Below are 20,114 nucleotides of genomic sequence, written 5' to 3'. Positions count from 1 at the left end.
AAATAGCCTGGGACCTCGAGCTTGATAACTTTTTTAATAGTGTAGCTTGTGGGCGGGGCATCATTTGCATTTGTGACTGCGAATGCGAAAATTTAAAGTTTTCCCGATAAGAGGGTTGTAAAAGTACAAAAAGCGGGAAGCCTTCGAGTTGCTGCTGCAAAAAATGGCGACGTTTGCGAGGAAAGCGACATGAAAAGGGCGGCAGACAAAGGACGAAGACGCAGGCAGCAAACAAGAAAAATCGCTGCCGGCTTCTTGGACGGGGAAAATTCGACTTTGGGGGCGGGGGTGATGGGAAAAGTGAAGGATGTAAATGGGGGATGGGGCAGAACTTTACTTATACGACTTTTTCGTATTGTAGAGCGCGCGGCATTTGCCAGAAGGTGCCAACACATTTTATTGTTGTACTCTAAGCGACGAGGGTATCTCGAAAGTTGTGTACCAATAATTCGATGGAACATTCTTTAAAAGCAGGTTTATGTGTTATAGAGTTTAAAAAAAAAATACGTTTAGAAAAACATCCAAAAGTTAGCCTGCCTTCTGGACAATTTTTTTGCTTAAAAACAAGTGCTTTTTATTTATCTTTACTTTTAATATACTACTTAAATTAATATAAGGTTTTTTTTTTGAAGTAAATATATACTTCTCAGAAATAATTTGTTTGTTCTTTTGAAGATTTCTATTTGGAACGCAAACAATGTTGAAGAAATTCTAGACATGGGTTCAATTTTATTTATCCGTATTGAGGGTTCTTCACTCAACTACAAAAGATTGCAGTATTTATTGAGGGGAGTGCAAACACATTTGCCTGACTTTTCCACATACTTACCCCGCATACCCCGCAAAAGGATGCTTTATACAACCTTTCCCCTTTTAAGCCGGCAGGGTATACAAACTTCACTTCTGCAAAGTTCTGCTCTCCTTTTCGTGTTTTATTGTTCGACGATTCGCCGCCGCCCCGCACGTTTCCATCATCTTTTTTTGGGGCAAGTGTGCGGGGGGGGGTGCCACGTTTAGATGTACGACACACATTGGATGGGTGTATCGCGCACATGTCTCTATCTATAAAACGTCAACTTTATTTGCCCGACAACTGAGGCAAACAACGTTCCAGCCAAATGGCAGGAACAGCACGGACCATGGTCCTACATAGACCGACTTCAACTCCGTGGAGCATCCCCCGTTTCGCATTCATTGGATGTCCCACCCAGTTAGCAATAAAACCAGCTGTCAATTTGTTTATATTATAAAAAATAATTAGTCTGTATTCAGCGCCGAAGTCGACGACTCCATCATAGATGTATGTTTGTATGTTTGAATGTATCGTACGAGTATATGTACGTAGGTTGGATTTTCCAGGTTGCACATTGCAATTTGGGTTTGGTTGAAAGAATTTTGGGTTGTGAGTGCGGGGAGGGGGGTGGGGGGGTTGTTTTTGGGCTTTTGGTGATTATGTTTTTAATTCAAAGCATACGAGAGCGGGTTTCGTGGGTGATTAACTACGCTGGATAAGTGGAATAATAATTGTACGAAATATGTATGGATAATGCAATATAATTAGTGTGTTTGCATGGCTTAGACATTTCGATTTGTTTATATGTTATGCTGATGACGCTGACTAAAAAGGCAATGAAGGAATGTCGATAATTATAATTATAGTTTGATGATCGAATCGAAACGAACAAAATGCGGCACAAAATTTTCGATTTTCCCGGCTGGCACACAATTCGTTGCATACCTCCGGGCGTCTTTCATTTTGCTGGCATTCATTATGTTTTTTGTATAATATGTTTGTTACGTTATTTATATAGAATATGCAATAGGTTTCCTTAAAATCATCCATCGATTCGCCGTCCTTATAGTATATGTATCTCTGATAAATATATAATTTATTTATTTTTTTGTTGAATTTTTTATATGCTTTCGTTTGGTTTCATTTCATTTCGTTTCATTTTCATTTTGTTCGTTTTTCGTTTTGTAACATAGTTTATTTAGGCAAAAATGGCAACAAAATTGTATGTTTAACATTTGTCTACTGTGCAAAAACCGTTTCGCTTTATAGTCATTGGTTCTTGTCGCTCTTTTTCATGATTAGTAGTAGATGTGTATAACTTTAGCTAACTAACAATTAATTTAAACATTTTGTAACTTATAATTGGCAATAAATCGTTTGAATAAGCAAACATTCAACATTTAGCATACTTGATCTTAAATCGACTGCCCGAACAGATAACCCAAACTAAACAATAAATAGCTATATGATATATGTATGTATATTGAGTGTGTATATAAATACGTTTGCGTGTATATATAGTGTATGTATATAGATGTATCTCTGCATTGTAAAGTCATAGTGATTGTAGCCTGATTATGTTAATAATATATTTATGTTCAATATTTATAGATACAATAGAGATAGTCGAGACTTCTTTTTCGCAAACTTTGGATACACCATCCTTAGATCCTTAGCCTCCAAATTTGAAATTTGTTCCTCGACTTTCCATCATTATGCTAGCTGGCAACTTAAGATATTTAAAGCCCCGTTTGAACTTATGCGTGTATTTAGTGAGTGAGTGAGTGATTGATTCGATTGATTTATAGCGTATTCAGTGGGTCGCGTTAGTGTAAGACAGTAGAAAGTCAAAAATTAAAGTTGTATAAAAGGTGATATTTTAAAGATATGGTTAAGCCAAGAGTCCGTGATGCTATTGTAAAATGCACATTCGGCCAAATGAAATACAGATGGGTCTAAGGATATGTGTACTTTACTTTATCGCAATACCGTTGACTACCAACGTGCTTCATAAATTCATTTAAAGTAGCTTTAAACTGCCTTACACACGCCGCGAAGTCCACTGATCTTATTATGAGTTATTTAGGTAATTGGGTTAGTTATTAGATTACGTTAAAATTGCATGAACCAATTTCCATTGGTTGGTTTCTTCGCGTGGTATATTTGTTTTGGTTTTTGTGTTTGGTTTTTGTTGTGGCAGCCGTCGCCTAGTAAAAGTTAATCAGTCGCTATCAAAGATCCTCTATCCTTAAACTCCAACCTAGTCGTGTTTTCCTAAAACTGTATGATATTTTTTTCCTTTTTGGTTTGCGTTTTGCATGTTTTTGTGTTTGGCCATTTTGAATGCTGGACTAGCTCGGTTCATTGCGTGGTTTTTTGGTGGGCGTTTTGGACTTGGATGCGGTGTCTTGTTGCTCTTTAAAAATCGCTGATCTCACCCTCAGTCTCTGGATAAGTGCAGGAAAAGGGAGTCAGTAGCCAGTTGCAGAGGCCTTTGTTGTTGCCAGCCTGATCCTGTCGATGTCGCTTCTTGTGGCACTGCCTCTGGTAATTTCCAATGCCCGCCGATGTGACTGCTCCCGTTCCCGAAACGGTGATGCGATGCCGTTGACCCTTGGACATGCCGGACGCGAAGCTACTCTCATCCGAATCCCGCACGGTGGCCACACTGTGATAGCCACTCTCTGCCCTTCGGGATATGCCCGAATGCTTGGAAGTCCTCGGAGTGGAGTTGGAATCGTGACCACTGTCGTAGGCCTCGGAGCTGGTATTGAGGGGCAGCAGGGGAAGTCGCGATTGGGCAGCCAGCGGCAGGATATTTGTGATCTCGTTCAGCTTGTGCTGTGCATCCTCCAGAGAATTTCTCTTGCCCACCGCCGCCGCCAAGGATTTCTCATCCAACTCGCAAATATCATCGTGCTGTGGGGTGAATCTCTTCTCACCCTTCTGCAGATTGGGATCGGAGGCGCCGTCTGGCTGACGGAGTAGGGCATAATCATCCATCCCTGCTATCTCCATGATGCCATTCAAGCTGGGCAGTGACCCTTGACTTGGACTGTGCGATGGTTGCTTTGGCGGACTGGGTGTCAGTCTGTAGGCTGGTTCACTGCAAACGCTACTCTGTCCCACATTGAAGTGATAAACGGGCTCACTGAACACACTTCCAATATCGGTACGGAAAAGGGCGGCGGAGGGCGTGACCTCGGCCATGGCCAGTTGGGATGTGAAGATCTCATGCAGGCGAGCCAGCTGATCAAATTGTTGTCTACGAAAGATGAAATATACAAAGCACAAAAATGGCATACTTAAAAAGTTTATCTTTAAGGACGGAAACTTAAGATGAGTTAGGACCCTTTATTTCTCAGTCTGCTACACAAGTTTTCAAGTTTTATTTACTTTCGAGAAGTACTTCAACTCACCTTGCTCTTTCGCCGCACTCGCTGAAGGATTCACAGGCCATGTTGAAGCTGGACACGAAGGATATGTTGTCGCAGTGACTCAAAGCTGTTAGCGGATGTGCACTGGGATCGTGATCCCGATCTCTGGACATGGTCCTCGCAATCTCTTCCTCCGTCACTTGCAGACCACAATCAATACTCCGCTGGGATGGATGATGCGAGGTTGACGCCCGACTGGCCACCAGTTCAGCCTCATGAAGCTGTTCCCTGGACACATGCCGCGAGAGCATTCGGTGCAGGTTATCCTGTGAGATGTCCCTGGAGCCGAGCGGATCGTCCAGTAATGGCAGAGCAGGGGGCACCTCTGAGGGACCGCTGTCTTCGTCCTCGTCGCCATCCGGTGGAGCTGGATCCAGGAGGGGTAAACTCTCGAAGCACGGCTGATTGAGATCCAGGGAGGGTTCCGTATTGAAAGCAGGTCTGTCTGGTAAATCCAGGGACTTTTGCTTCAATTGGGAGAGTTTCCAGTGCAAAGCAGTGGGAGAATTACTGGCGGACACTGTACTTTGGAAGACTTGCGTTGTCTGATTCTCCACCCACTGGCGAATCATGGTCTTCTTGTGGGCATCCATAAACCCATAGCCCTGCGTCTGACTGCCACCGGCTGCTGGAAGATTGCCGGCTGTCAAGGATCTGCAGGACTGCGACTTGGGACCATCCACCCAGGTTTCGCATTGCTTCACATGATTCACCTCCCTCATCAGATGACGTGCTTCCGCCACCTTGGCCCTGGACACTCGAGGTCCATCGATCCACTGCTCTTCCGTGATTTTCCTCATTCCCGCCTCCAGCTGCTCGAGAGCCGCTCCCGGATGGGCTCTTCGCATGGGCGATCCCTTCGGCGATGGCACCATCGAACTCTTGGACACCATGTGTCGTGGTATGGGTATTGGCGAACCCATGGCCTGCATTTGTGGCTGCTCGTGCGGAATCGTTGGGGAGGAGCAGGCTCCCGCTCCCGCCTGGCGCTTCAGGCTGCCCGTGTGGCTTCCCGGCAGCTTTTTAGCTGCAATTGGAAAGAAAATTAAACATGAGAAATGCAAATAAACGTGTAATATGGCTGTAATAGTAGCCATAGGTTAAGTGCACTAAACATTTTGGCAAAATAAATTATATCACAGTCAGATTATCTTTTATACAACATAAGTGTTTTACCTTTTTCCGCTGCCAGGGCTTTTTTCATCATCATGGGACTGTTGGAAGCCGACTTCGAGGGGGGCTTCTCCAGCCCACTCCCCTTGAGGGCTTTGCTCATCACCCCGCGATTATCCCCCGCAGTCAGCGATGGCAGATATACGGGCGGATGTTCCCCATCCGTGGCATCGTCATTGGGTCCCATATAGATTACTGTGTCGGCAGAGATTTCCGAACTTGAGGGATCCGCACCCGATCCCGCCGAGGAGCCGTTGCCGCCGAGTCCTTGGGCCAAGCCCACAGCCAAGGGCATGGGAACACGGTGTTTCCTGCGACGCAGGCGATGAATTCGGGATGCGATTTGAATGGTGGAGAGGGCATCCTGGTAGCTCTGCTCCGGTCGCACATGGGCCACAATGGCCACATGGCAGGTGATGGGTGCCAGGCAGTCCTTGAGCAGCGGGGTCAGCGGGTGGTCCTTGTGTGGGGGATGCCTCTGGCCGGATAATATCGCCAGCAGTATGTTCCCGATCCCCGACAGCGGCAGTCCCCCGCTGCGATTCGCACACCCGCCCAGGTCGATGATATGTAAACGGCTCCGGCCGCCAGCCACTGCACAGAGAGAAAATATTGACAGCAAATGTTCTCATCAATTCAACGTTTTATCATAATAAGTTTCTTAATTAAAATCGTTTCTTAATTGGTCAATTTTGGTTTTAAATCGAAAAACTCGAAAAAATCAGTTTATAAAATACATATGCATAACTGATACATAGTTGGTTCCATTTTTCTTTGTGTTTGAATAAAAGGCAAGTGGGTGGGAGTGGGTTTAAATGGGGGTGGCGCTGGGTGTTGGAGTGGAGGAAATGCGACACTTTAATGGCGCTGCCGTCTAGTGGTAGTGAAGCATTTAGCGGGCCACTTGAGTGGCAGCAGCAACAAAAGTGGCAGCAACAATAGCAATAACAAGAAAAAGTGAGCGCTTGGGAAGCCGACGAATGAAATACACTAGCTTATCAGAAAAAAGTTTAAAAACCATTCTGACAATTTTTAGTAGAAGTTAAGTAATCTTAAAAATACTGGCTATTAATTCGGTTTATTATATGATAATACTGTTTAAAAATATTTTAATAAATATACTAAAGATACAACTTACTGCATTTTCCCCCTGCACATAGAGATTTAAGTTATGCCAGCTGCACTGTATCTATGCGATACATTGTAGCTGTTGCCATATTTTATGATTTTTACAAGCTTTACGGCTCCAGAGTTTATAGCAACAAGGGGGGTATTGCAGGGCAGGACAACAACAATGTGTCGGCGGACACTTACCACCTCCCTTGCGGGACAGGCTGTACTGGTAGACGTGCAGCGTGAATATGAGGGCGGACTCCAAGGGGGCGGCGGCACATCCAGTACTCCCACCAGATGCCGTGGAGCCGGAACTTTTTAAGCGTCCGGCGAGCGCAGAGTCGAGAAAGAGGGCCGCACGCTCGGCGGTGGGTGCACGTAGTTCCGTTGGACCGCCAAGGAAGTCGTCACGCAAATAAATCCCCGGGGAGTCGTCAGATTCTGTGTAGCCGTAGTCGGAGCCAGGAGTTCCAGTATTGAGACCGAAAAAAAAAACAGCAGAACAGAAGAACAGAAGAAGCGGGGAGTGAATGAAAAGGGCATTAGGTTTTATGTGGGAATAAACGCCGTATTCTACGGGGATAAGGAGGGGGTGCTGTTCTGTTGATGATAAGAAGGTGGGCGGGGTGTTTGGTGTCGGCGGAACTGCTGCCCAGGTTAAGTTTATTCAAATTGGGCCAGTTACGACCCCGACCCGCCCCCGTCATCATCATCATTGTTTGGCCCAGGGGCAACATTACGCCAAGCCACGCCCCCTGCACCCGCCCACAGCGGAGCCATTTATCCAGCCGCCAATTCTGCCCGCTGGCATCTAACAGGTGGACCAGTTGCCAGCACTAACTGCCCAAAATTAAAGGAAAAGGCCCGGTTAAGCAAAGATCTGTTAAAGAGGGTAACTAGAAGCAGGCACACCCAAACAAAATTAGCCTTTCTGTGTACTCGCTGACCCCGGTTAATTAAGTCTACTTTTCATCTCGATTAGCTAACTTAAATATTATATATATATATGGCTTGATTACGTTTTTCAAAAAAGTTAATTGTTTTAAATTAAAATATAAAGAATTTTAAGCAAGCATTTGAAATCAAGTTTATATTTGATCATAGAAAAGCTTAAGGTTAACCTTTTTAGGTCTGTGCTAACTGTTTGTGTGGCTATAAAAGTATCTTCAAGTTATTAATGCTCAACGCCCAGTTAAGTAACAAAAACATTCATCTAGCACGTAAAAATCAAATAAAGTCCTAAAGACAATTATTTCTTGCAAAGGGAGGTATGCGTTCAGCTTTTAATAAATAGTGGCACATTTAGTAGTTGACCTGGAAGCGTTGTGCCCTGGACTCCCGATCCTAGTCAAAGGGATTCCTGTCTGCCATATGCTTACCGGCTGCATGCGAGATGAGCAAATCCTGCGAGAGCGCATCCGGCTTGGTGGCACTGACGCCCACGGCACTGACCCGCACCGAGAAGCGGGCTCCGCTCTTCTGCCGCCTCTCCTGGATGCCCTTGTACAGCCAGGCGATGGCGCAGGGTGCTGCTCCCAGCGAGCACGCCCCCCCACTGCCACTCCCACTAGCAGTCGCACTCCCACTCCCACCACCGCCCAGCTCGCCCAACACCGTTTGGGCCTGGCCGGTGGCAGGATATCCCATGGCCAGCAGGCAGCCATCGGAGCCTTCGAGCACGGCGGGTATCACTTCGCTCAGCGCCGATGCACACACATCCGACTGGAATATACGATGCACAGAGAGAAAAATGTTAAAATATTGCTCAAACGTGTTTTGAGAACATAACTTAAGCTGTAATATATTTCAGTGTCTAATTTATATACATATATATTTATTTATATTTAAATATTTACAGAATAACTACAAGCTCCAATAGTTTTTTCCACTGTTTATAGCAAACGAATAGGTGTGGAGTGGCGGTCAGTGGGTGGTGGCTAACAAGGCATACTAATGGGCTCTCTTTAATAGCTGGAATTGGGTTCGATTGCGGGGTTAATTCGATTGCTGATTAGATCCGATGGGGCAGGACAATGCGCGTATGTGTTAATTCTATTGGGGGTATTTCTTTCGTTCGGTCTGAGGGATTGCCTTATGAGTGATTGCACTTCGAGGGTCATAAATCTTGGAAACGAACTTGGCTTGCTATGAATTATGAAGATTGATTGTGGTATTTTGTGGTGACTTGTTATACTCTGGAATTACTAACACCTCTTTTGTAATCTTTTAACAAGTTAAATGGCAAGGTTTCGAGACAAAATCGAGACATTTTTTGTTTGCGCAAATTGTTCATATAACGCACAGATGTGTGCCTTTGTTATTTTTTCGCTACTCACAAAAGGATTCCCACGGTCAATTTAACTTTTGTAATTGCAACTCAATATTTACGTTAGGGAAATTTTTCTGAAGGCAAATAAAATCGCGAGAAGTCTGGAAAGTTTTGTTGATTTAAAAAGGAAAGTACACTGGCAAAGTGTTAACTCTCAGCTGGCGGAAGTTTTGTTTTTGTAGTTTTATGTACATAACGAATGGTTTTATTGTCAATATTGTATTTACCAGTATATTAGGTGGGCTTCTTATTTGTTTATCAAGAATTAATAGCTGTTAATATGGTTTATTTGCCACTTAAATGATACTTTGTGTCAACAGTTACCAATCAAATATTTAGTTTACTTGGTAACGGTTGCCGTTGTTTAACTTTTAACAAAATTTCCTGTTTACCTTTAAATAAAAGTAACCATATAAAATTATTTATAATACAACGGACTTTAACTCTAAATTAAAGCTGCATTTTTTTTACACTATTTTGAAAACGTTTAAACTTGAGTTCTTCTTTCTTCTTACTGGGAGTTTACATTAAAAAATTCATTTATATATTTGAACTGATTGTTTAATAGAGATTTTTAGTATATATTTTTGACATTACAGTTTATAGATGATTTAGCTAAATCGAAACGACATCCATGAGTGAGTGTGCACTTTTTTCAGATTTCCACTAAGCTCATAATTTAACCAGGACGAAACTCACCTGCTTATCCTCCCCGGTGAAGAGGTTATCGAATGCAAACATTTTGGGGGCGGCCACCATGGGTGCCCGTTCCTGGGCAGCCTGGGGTGGTGGACACGCGGTTCTCGGGTCGGTGAGCGTGACCTGTCGCTTCTTCTTGTCCAGGGCCATAAAGTCCGGCTCTGTTCCGCCGGAGTTCCTGTCCCGGTCCGCCACCCGCAGCATGACCTTCACCTTGCCCACTCCGTAGCACTCCCGGCTACTCAGGCGTCGGATGAGGGTCGGCGGCATTGGCGGCGGTGCCCGCTGCAGTGCACCACAGAAGCCACCGTTGCGGGACATGTTTGACGTACTGGTGGCCATCGTTCCTTGACTATTGGTCGCCACAGTTGGCGGTGGAAGTTTATTGCTGGAAGCACTTGCGTTTCCTTTTGAGGGGATGGGGATGGGGGAAACGAATAAAATTGGGAGTTAATAAGTGGCCCAAATCCTGGCTTTTGTTTTATGTCGGGGATCTTAAAATGCAATCGTCACTCCCCATAAACTTTGTTTGTTTTTGGGGGGCTTTATGGCTCCTTAAATAGTTGCCGGGCCTGTCATAAATTGCGATTTCGGTTCGGGCCGATGGGCATAAGTTATTTGGTCCTGCCATAGAGAAGGGTCCTTGCCCTTCGGTAATGGCCATAACACTTTCGCTTTATGGTTATGGGCCATCTGTTTATTGGGCATATGCTTCACTGTACTATCATCACTATCACGCTCGCACTGTCACTGTCACTAAGCTCGTGTTTTATTCACTTGTAGCATCTTGTGCATAAAATCAAATTTATGTTGAATTTGCTTGGGCTTTTATGGTGGGAAATTATGCGCTTCGTTCGTTGTCTGTCTAGTGTTCTTTTGGGACAGTCGTATTTCACATCAGTTTAATTCTATTTGAAAAGTTTATGTACACGCTTTTAAGTTCCTTTTCGGCTATTAAAAGTTTTAAGCCCAGACTTTTAACAATTTTCAGTTCTTTGTTGGTGCTATAAAGTGTTCGGAGGCTTTGCATTCTATTACCTAGAACAGTAGGACTTTGGGTTTGTATGGTAATTATTTAATAACTTTTTTATGATTGCCGTTAGAATGGGTTGTATATTTAAATGTAGTTTTATATCGGTTGTATATTTAAATGTAGTTTTATTGGAAATACTTTCCATTCAAGTTTGTTATGTTCACACTAAACTTCTGGAATTAGTTGAAAATTGTTGTTTTACATTATTATCTTCTTTATTCTTAAGTTTAATTGAGTTATTATTTCAGTTCTCCAAGGAACCGCCTTAATGTCTTTAAAATGTTCCTTTGGGATGGGCTTTCTAAGGCGTGTCACTCAAACTTAGATGTGCGTTTCCCCTCGGAATGGCATGCTTTTGGGGCATGCTTCTTATCAAGCTTGTTATGTTTTATATCACTGAAATTATTAACTTTACTTGTTGTGCTCAACTTTACTTTTGAGATATTCATGCAAATTCCATGGGATTTCTTTCTTTTTTTAGTCAGTCCTTGTCAGTCGCGAGCCGTGACATTTCTTCAATGCCTTCATTATTATTTCAATTTGACTGGGGAAACGTGACGTTTTTGCATCGTCTTTCATTAATATTGTCCCCCGATTCCCAGACCTATTTCTCCATCCATTCCTCATCCCATCCATGCTGGCCTCTTCTGTATTGCCATTCCATTGCCATTCCCTTTGAATGACAGGCAACAACTTCGGGTCGGTTCAACTTCATTTTTCAGGCTACGCGCACCTGCCAACTGGAGGGAACTTCTTTGGTCTTTGGTAGCTTTTCCATTCTTTTCCTATGGGTTTGTCCCTTATTTTTTGTTGCCTGCCCGGTTTGAGTTCGCTTTTTTATTGGAGGAGGACTGGCGTCGTCCACCTTTTGAGTTTTAGCTTTGGCTTTTCACACAAATCGATTGGCAATGCCTTCTAATTGTACACGACGCACAATAGGGGAGTCTAGCTAAAGTCAGGGGTTAAGAGTCCTGCGGAGTAGTGGGGTTAAAGGATTTCCCTTTTGGCACAACACACACACGCACAAGCACACACAAACACACAAACACACTAGCACGCAAACACACACGAAACAGGAACAAACACAAACCCTTTTTTTATGACTGGCAATTTCTCGCTGTTGATTTCATCTTTGGCTCAACTCCGTCGACTTTCCGAATTGCCTTGATTTCCTCGCACATGATTTATATACTTTATCCAACACACTGGGATTTTCCCCGATTCTCAGCGAGCGTTGTTGTTTTTCTTTTGTGTTGGCTTGTCACTTCAGCGAATAATAAATAAAAAACCCGCCAGGCGCGAAAGCCAAACGCGTGCCGATTGCGTTGGCATTACAATGGCAACTGAAGTCGGGTTTTTGGTTTTGGTTTCGGTTTCGGTTTTTGGTCTTCGGTCTGGGCCTGAATTTCCATTTCCCCAAAGTTTTCCGCCTCTCTTTGGCGCAGGCGTGCCAGAAGAAAGAGCGTATCGCGTATGGTAACGCCACATTTCTGACCCCCAAGGGTGGTCGTACTTTCACTCTTTCACTCATCCACTCTCTTCCGGAAAATCTCTTTCCTTCGGCCAACGACAGCGGCTTTTGAGGCTCAGGTAAACAAAATCAGCGAGGCTAAAACAAAAGGAACAGCGCAAATGATGTTTATATTGTAGACGTCAAAATGCTCACTGGCCAGGAACATACATCAAAATAGAGTGATACCTCGTCTTTACTATAACATGTTCATGGTCAGACGGGTTTTAGGCACTTTTAATTATTACTACTTAATCTAAAAACAATAATGTAACATACAGTATATACCAGATGGTTTTTAGGCACTTTTAATTATTACTACTTAATCTAAAAACAATAAAGTAACGTACTACTTGGTGTTACCTATTAAAAAAGAATAAGCTTCATTTGTTTCACTTTTTTCATTTAAAAATTCAAAAACTTTGCAAAAGTAGTGTTGTTGTTGAATATTTTTGAGCCCGTTTAGCTTTTAAATAGGTGTTTAGCTTTATAAGTAGAAAACCTGTTTATTTATTTTTGAAATAGTTTATAACACAGTTTATACATTTTTGAAATAGTTTATAAAACTGTTTATACATTTTTTAAATAGTTTAAATATATATTATACATTTTTAAATATCTGTTTATTTTTAAAATAGTTTAATATTGCACACAAAGATTGCAATCCATAGCTTTTAGCGCCCCTGCGATGCAATAGTACAGATACAATATACCTTTTTTCTGCGTGAGTACCTGGAATAAAAGGAATACGAACACGGTGATAGTTGAGCTGCTGGAGCGTCACTTAAGTGCCGTTGGAGTTTTTGCTGATGGAGGGGGGGCGGAGTGGGCGTGGTGCGATGATGGTGGGGCTCCTCGTGGATGGGCGTCCAAATGCAAACGATGTGTTTTTAAGTTCGCTTACATTTGGCAGGCTCGTGAAGGAGCTGTTGAGTGTGTGTTCGGGTTTAAAAGCATGTGTGCACGGGAATGGAAGGGGTTTGTCCGGATTTACCTTTACCTTTATTTTCCCTTATTTTTTTTAACCAAGTGGACAACGGTAACGGCTCAATTAATGTGGACCAGGCTGATTGTTATTAAGGTAGCTGCAGGGGAAAACGACTGTAATCCAATCCGCTTTGAGGTGCTTCGCTACTAATTATCATAAAACTTGAGGGAAATTCCGCGGAAATGGTTTTTCCGCATCGAGCAAATCAAATTGTATGCAATGCAAGCGCCAAAGAAAATAAAACGCAAACAAACAAACGGAACAAAGCTCAAGTTCGGTGAATGGAGATAAACAGTTTGGAAAGCACTTCCGTACAGTTTGGGAGCTAGTGTACTGCGCCATCTGGCGGGTAAACATAAGGTGGCAACGCCAAAGGCGTTATAGTTTGAATCTGGTAAGCCAAACTAGCAAAAAAATTTACGATAATGTTGGAAGTACAAAAAATATTTTTATTCCAAGTATCGTATTTTTATCGTAAGCTGGAAATATTCAGTATTTTATTTGCCCAGTATGTATTTATAAATTCTTATCAAAAACATTGCGCTGCTCTTCGGACGGCTGCCATTCAGGAAATCACATTTAGTGCTTTGTAAACGTTCGTCTCCAGAGGTTTAATTTGCTAAGCATGTTCCAGCTGAACGCTCTGTTTTTTTACGCAACTATTGCAATAGTTCTTAATGCAATCCCGTCAGGATCCGAGGACCCTAGTCGCTTTGTGTGCCTATTGCAGGATCCTCCCAATCAATGCGGTGAATTCTGCCTCACAGCACTGATGCCACTGATCGATCACATCGCCAAGCACCAGGAGCAGTGGAAAACCTGCAACCTTGACAATGGCCTAACCAAGGCTAAGTTGGAGGAAATACAGGGCCGTCAGACGGATATTCGGAAACAGATTGAAAGCCAGGAGACATCGCTTACGAAATCGTGGAAGAAGATTATTTCGGAGGATATCGGGGACAGGATCAATAGGATGGAAAGCAAACAACTAAAGATGGAAGGGGTACTATCTGGCATACAGGAAGCAGTGACTAGTATAAAAAATGATATTAGGCGATGGAGAATTTTACAAAAATTCAAGCTAATCGGTTCGAAATATTTGTACATCGAAAACGACGTTAAAGCAAACTGGACCACTGCTTTAAGCGCATGTAAGCAAATGGGCGGTAATCTCGCCTCAATATTAGATGAAGACGACTTTAATGCTATCGTTTCAAAACTGAACCAAAATGAAAGCTATAAGATTGGTATTACCGATCTGGCGGATAAGTACGTTTTCATATCTGTGTCCTCCGGAAAGAAAGCACCTTTTCTGAAATGGAAACCGGGGGAGCCCAGATACAACCATGAAGATCAGCGTTGCGTTACCATACATAACGGTGGCATGTGGGTTGATGGTTGCACTGCTAATCACAAGTTCATTTGCGAGGCAGATGATAATACATTATAAACACAAACATTTAAGTCGTTATAATGCTTATATAATTATATATATATTTATGCATACGATTGTGATGCTATGATTTGCAATGTGAAAAAATACAAAAAGATATCCATTTTGTACAGATGATTCGTTAAACTTTTATTTAGCCGTTGATGTTTTTTGTTTTTATTTAACATTATATACTTGAGTATTAATTTAATCTTCATTTTTGTGTTGCCTTTCGAGTGTTTCGCACAAATCGTGTGCGAAAAGTGCAATATGAAATTGGTATAAATTGCCTACTTGAAAATGCGTTTGTGATGAAAATCATTTACCACGTTGTATATATCGTTAATCGGTATCAGGATCGATATCTCTATCGATAACTAAGGCTAGCTCGCAGTGAGTGTATCGAGTGTTTTGTGTGAGTGTATAACGCATCGTTCGCTTAAAGACCTAAACTTAAGACTAAACAAACAATTTGAAACAAACAGCCTAGATGGAAAACATACTTCTCGTACATCAGGTAGAAACAACTTCAGAGGTAAGAATTACTCATCTATAGGAGTAATACCCATATGAGCTGGGGGGATGGGGGATATTCGTTGCTTGGTAAACTTTGTCACACGTTAAGGTCGTTGAAACAGAAAATAATACAGTACACATAAGATATGCAGTTTGCCATGAGTTGGGTTGAGATAAGCAAATCGGAATTCGGATTGGACTGGATCGTCTAGTGGGATGGTGCCCCATACGAGCTGCTGGGAGCAGAGGGTGCGGGCGGGGCAGCTGGAGCTCCGTACTCGGGCGCTGGAGGCGCCACACTGTTGGGATAGGGTCCGGTCTCCTCCTTCTGGGTCTTGTAGCGGATGAAGTACACCTCCGGCTTGCTGGGCTGGGTGGGAGCTGGCGTTGGGATGATGATCTCCGGCTGCTCCTCCGGCTTCTTGACTAGCACGTACACCAGGGTCTTCTCCTCGTTCTGTGGGAACTGCGGGATTACAGGGGCGGTCGGGGCAGGTGGAGATGGCGCCTTGATGAACACGATCTTGTAGTGCTTCTGCGGAGGTGGCACGTACAGGGGTTTCCTGGTAAAAACATTTGAGAATGTATTTATTAAAGCCATAGAGTAGTTAGCTAGTTTAAACGTCCATTAACGTATTTTGTTTAAGTTCAATGCACTTTCAGGAGGTGCAGGATTTATGCTTCCGGTTGAAATCAATTTACATACCGAATACCAAATACCGAATTTCACATGGCCAGGCTTTAATGACTTTCCACACTTCCTATAACCTTGCATTTCTCAACGAACAAATAGCGAGATGCGGGAGAAAGGAGTTTCTCTTAGAGGAGCATGCAAATGGCATGCCCATAAATGGTGACCTCCCGAAAATGGTGACCTCCCGACAATGGTGTACCCACTGCAGGCAGCTGCCTGTCAGGTTTGCTAATCAGATGAAGATGATGACTATTGTGACGATGACAGCGATTGTCACAACAACCGCCTCGAGACGAGGGTTTACATAAAGCTCCCTATGGTAATAGCGTTCCTGTCCCTCTGCGTCTGATAATTTGCTTGGAAATGGTACTGAGATATATACAAGTGCTGCGGCTCCGGCGAGCTTAGGTAACGCTTTAGTCACGGTTTGGCGGTCTGCAAAGCCATATCATTCCCCTCTCGGGGTAATTAACATTGCTTCCAACTCCAATTGAAAACAGGCAGGCAGAAGACGACAGAAAAACATTGTATCAGCGAAAAGAGAGGAAAGTCGGATGGCTTTCGTTTTCGCGGGTATTAAATAATGTCCCTCCTCCATGGAAGCGACCCCCTAAATACCCTGGAAATGAGGCAACAGCTGTGGAAAAGGGCCCTGAGCTGGATTAGATGATTGCCGGCTGGTCTTGCAACATTTGCCTAGTTATTATCTTTGGGAGTTGGCGGCACTGGGTGGCTGACGCCGATGAATTGTGAGAGAATCTGCATAAGTGCCGTGGATTATATACTCATAACACAACAATGTGTTCCCCCCCCTCCACCCATTTTTTGCCAAACTTAAGTGGAACAAGACAAATAAAGCGATATCGTTTGTAACCGCTCCCAATCACGCGAGTCGAAACAAAAGTGGGATGTGACTAATTCGAACTGATTTCGTAGAAATGGAAAACTTCTGGTTGGAAATACATATTGTACAACTTATCAAAAGGAATTCTTGATTGTTTCCGGAACACTAGAAAGAACTTTAAATTGTGTGCCTTCTATTCTGTGACAATTAAGCAAATATTCATAATTTTACTCTAACGAAAACTCTTGAACAAGGATCATTTCTGAACATACTAAATGTGTCTAAAAATAACATCTTAGGTAAAAGTCTATTCTAAGTTTAAGGGATGATCATCTAAAGTTTCCAAGTTTTAACCGAACATGTATGTATTTTTTGGAGGAACTTTAAGTTGGACTTGAACCAAGTTTAACCATTTTACTCACGATTTTCGGTACTTTTGTGGGCTTAAAGGATCACTGATCCTGCTACTCACCTGGGTGCCTGGTATTCCGGCTCTGGTGGGGGTACATGGACGTAGACGTGCTTGTGGACCACCGGCGCCTGCTGGGGGGGTCCGTACTGGGGCGCAGGGGCGCCGTAGCCCCCGCTGGTTCCACTGGGCTGGTAGCTGCTGGAGGGGGGCGCACTGTACGAGTCACGAGGCGGCTCTGGACGAGCGGACACCAGGGCAGCCAGGGCCAAGAGGACCACTAACTGTGGACGAGATCGGGAAAGAACACACAGCATTAAGCGAGGTCCATCACGGTCACTTGATTGGTTTTGGTCACATGATCACATACCACACAAGTGGACTGCATTTTCGGGCGGCTTATTTCGGCTATATCCGTTTCGGGTTTTGTCACTTCTCCAGGTGGCTAGGTGCTACTGGCTGTTGGTTACTGGTTACTCTGGTGATGTGGTGCTGCTTCGACGCGGAACCTCTTACTGCATGCCACAACGATTGTTGCAGTTTCTTTTATAGCGGCGCAGCGCGTGAAATAAAAATTAAGTAAAATTCAAGACGACGATCAAGACCGCTGCTGCTACATTCGCCTCAGTCGCCGCAGCTGCTTCAGCTGCTTCAGCTGCTGCCTCAGTCGACCGAGCAGTCGGCTAAGTCGGCAAAGCTGGCTGAGCAGTTGGCAAAGAGCGGCAGCAGCATGTAGCCATGAAGAAATTGAAATGTTTAAGCCAAGTCCAAAGTTTGGCCAGTCATGATCTGGTGGGGAAACAGAGGCTGCACCTCCTGGCTGCGATGCAAACGGCGACCGCGAAGCCAACCGAAACTGCAACGTCTGCTGACCATTTCTTGGCTTTTGGTTTTCCTCCTTCGATTTACTACTTCTTTTTCGTGGTTTTTCGACCATGCGGTCGATTGTTTTTTTTTTTTTTCTCAGGCCAACTAGGATTATTTTCAAGGGGAAAATAAGGAACCTGAAAGGCGATGTGTATGTACAATTAAGCTTGAGACAGCAAGGCCATCAAATAGGTTTTTTTGGCGGTTATTTCTGAAGTCCCTCAGCTGCTGGAATGCACAAAAGTTTTTATTTTAAGGGTCCATTATTTTCAAGGGAAAAATATAAAAGGTTTTTTGAAGTAACCTCAGCTGAAACGTTTTCTGCTTAGGCTAAGAATATTTAAGAACTCTTTTTTGAAAGTTAACTTTAAAATTCCAAATATTAAGTAATCAACTTTAGAGATTTCAATATATCCATAAAATTATTTTTAACCAATAAAAAGAAGAGGCTTTTCAAATTAAAATCCAAATAATTAATTGTATTTATCTTCATTTAAATTATATAACATTTTTGAGTGCTAAGATGAATTTGTTTGTGTTTAACTCATAAGGTATGTATTTTGTTCTTTAATCATCTTAATTTACTACTACTAAGGGATACCTATTGAATCCTTTGCTCAAATAGCTTAACGAGCTCAAAGAGTCATATTTTATTATTGTCTAATTTTTGATTGTACGTTATTGGGTTTTTCCTACAGATTTGTAGTATTTGTGCAGATTTACCACAGAGTATAACTCCTTTGAACTGATTGCAAAAGAAACAAGGTTTTTCCTGAAATCTCTGATTTTTGCTTTATATATCGTGGCATTATTATATATATGTGGCTTATGTGTGTAAATTGTTATTTTGGTCATTTGGAGGATCCAATCGCAGTGGACTCGTAACCAAGTCTGGACTCTGGATCGGATCGTGTGGCACGATTCACTTTCAATTTCAATGGATGTGGATTCACTCTCATTTAGCCCGCTGTCTTGGGGAATGGGTTTCTATAGTATGGTATGGCATGGTATGGTATGGTATGGGATAAGATGGGATGGGGGTAAGCTTTGTTTTGTGCTCTGGAGTGGGACTGAGTCTGGTGTTGGTTTTATTTCATTTCTTCATGCTCTTTCGGCCTTTTGTTAGCCAGCTTCTTTCGGTCTTTTGGGTTGTGTTGTGTTGTGTGCTGTGTCTTGTCTTGACTTGACTTGGCCTGGCTTGTTGTTATTATTATTGTTACTGTTATTGTTTTACTGGTTATGTTGCTTTTGTAATTGCTGTCCGCGTTTTGGCCACGAAGCTTCATAATGAGCTTCACGCTCTTGTTGGGTCGACCCATCTGCACAGGCATTTTATTTAATTTTTCACCTCATTTTTGTTTTGTTTTGTTTTTGCAATATTTGGAATTTCTTCAATTTGTTTTTTGTTGCTTTAATGGCAAGTTTTAGTGTTGTTTTTGGGTTGTTTTTCTTATTTAATAATTTACGCCCCGGCCATGACAATTTGCGTTAGAGAAGAGTGATGGATAAAATTATGATTGGCAAAATGTTTTGCAACTTTTTCATGGCTCATAGCCCCCAAAGCAATAGCTAGCTTTTTCCCTGATTTATGCGCATAATCTATAAATGGCAATCAGCATTTTTGCATCGCTTGCCTGCGATCCTTGGCCGCATTTTGGGGCCACTCCTGCTCAATTGCTGCCGGAATTTAACTCTATGAAATGGCATAATCAGTGACCAGTGGCGCCAAACGGAGGACGACACCGTAGACGGTACACCCTAGACAGGCACAGAGCAAGATACCCAGCAGCGGTATTGCAACTGCAACTTGCAACAGTTGAGAGGCACAAGTGGAGCCAGAGACTGTCACTTTTCCTCGATGGCATCATTTATAATGCCGTTAGCCAAATGGCAGGTTGTGTTGATTTTGTTGTTCATCCTCGGCGGCTGCACTTGCTCCCCTGTCCACAGATTGCATTTCCTTAATTTTCCACGCTCATCTTTCACATTCAAAACCATCGTCATCATCATCATTCGCTGGTCGCGGTAAAATATGCTGAATTCACAAACGTGAAACAGGTGCAGGTTCATCAGTGGTTACTCCGCATCCTTGGGCAATTTTCTGAGTTTTTCCGGTGCAAATAAATAACTGCGAAATGTATGCCTCGGGCCACCCTTGACCCATTATTTTTTCCAGAAGATAATAAAGAAATTTGAATGCCGCGAGAATTATGATGTAAAAGTAAAGCTCAAATGCGGATATTTGTTTTAATACCATTAATTTCGATAAAAACCAAT

General features: G+C 42.9%; 3 protein-coding genes across 3 annotated transcripts; 1 reads left to right on the top strand and 2 right to left on the bottom strand.

Annotated features, from left to right (window-relative positions):
* Positions 1-1,966: 1,966 nt before the first annotated feature.
* Positions 1,967-11,896, bottom strand: LOC120458767 (kinesin-like protein CG14535). The gene is made up of 7 exons (XM_039646540.1): positions 11,668-11,896; positions 9,545-9,951; positions 7,896-8,238; positions 6,718-6,957; positions 5,407-5,997; positions 4,213-5,257; positions 1,967-4,058 (listed from the first exon to the last, which is right to left on the bottom strand). The coding sequence occupies exons 2-7, from the start codon at positions 9,884-9,886 to the stop codon at positions 3,212-3,214; spliced, it is 3,408 nt and encodes a 1,135-aa protein (XP_039502474.1). The 5' UTR covers positions 9,887-9,951; positions 11,668-11,896; the 3' UTR covers positions 1,967-3,211.
* A 1,752-nt stretch (positions 11,897-13,648) lies between these two features.
* LOC120458608 (mannose-binding protein C) lies at positions 13,649-14,645 on the top strand. Its single transcript, XM_039646314.2, has one exon. The coding sequence runs from the start codon at positions 13,701-13,703 to the stop codon at positions 14,523-14,525; it is 825 nt and encodes a 274-aa protein (XP_039502248.1). The 5' UTR covers positions 13,649-13,700; the 3' UTR covers positions 14,526-14,645.
* A 437-nt stretch (positions 14,646-15,082) lies between these two features.
* LOC120458609 (extensin) lies at positions 15,083-17,514 on the bottom strand. Its single transcript, XM_039646315.2, has 3 exons — positions 17,341-17,514; positions 17,034-17,254; positions 15,083-15,586 (listed from the first exon to the last, which is right to left on the bottom strand). Exons 1-3 carry the CDS (start codon positions 17,356-17,358, stop codon positions 15,232-15,234), a joined length of 594 nt encoding a protein of 197 aa, XP_039502249.1. The 5' UTR covers positions 17,359-17,514; the 3' UTR covers positions 15,083-15,231.
* Between the last annotated feature and the right edge of the window lie 2,600 nt (positions 17,515-20,114).

The sequence above is a fragment of the Drosophila santomea genome, chromosome 2L, assembly GCF_016746245.2.
Source record: "Drosophila santomea strain STO CAGO 1482 chromosome 2L, Prin_Dsan_1.1, whole genome shotgun sequence".
Taxonomy (NCBI): Eukaryota; Metazoa; Arthropoda; class Insecta; order Diptera; family Drosophilidae; genus Drosophila; species Drosophila santomea.
This window is presented reverse-complemented; position numbering and strand designations above follow the sequence as displayed.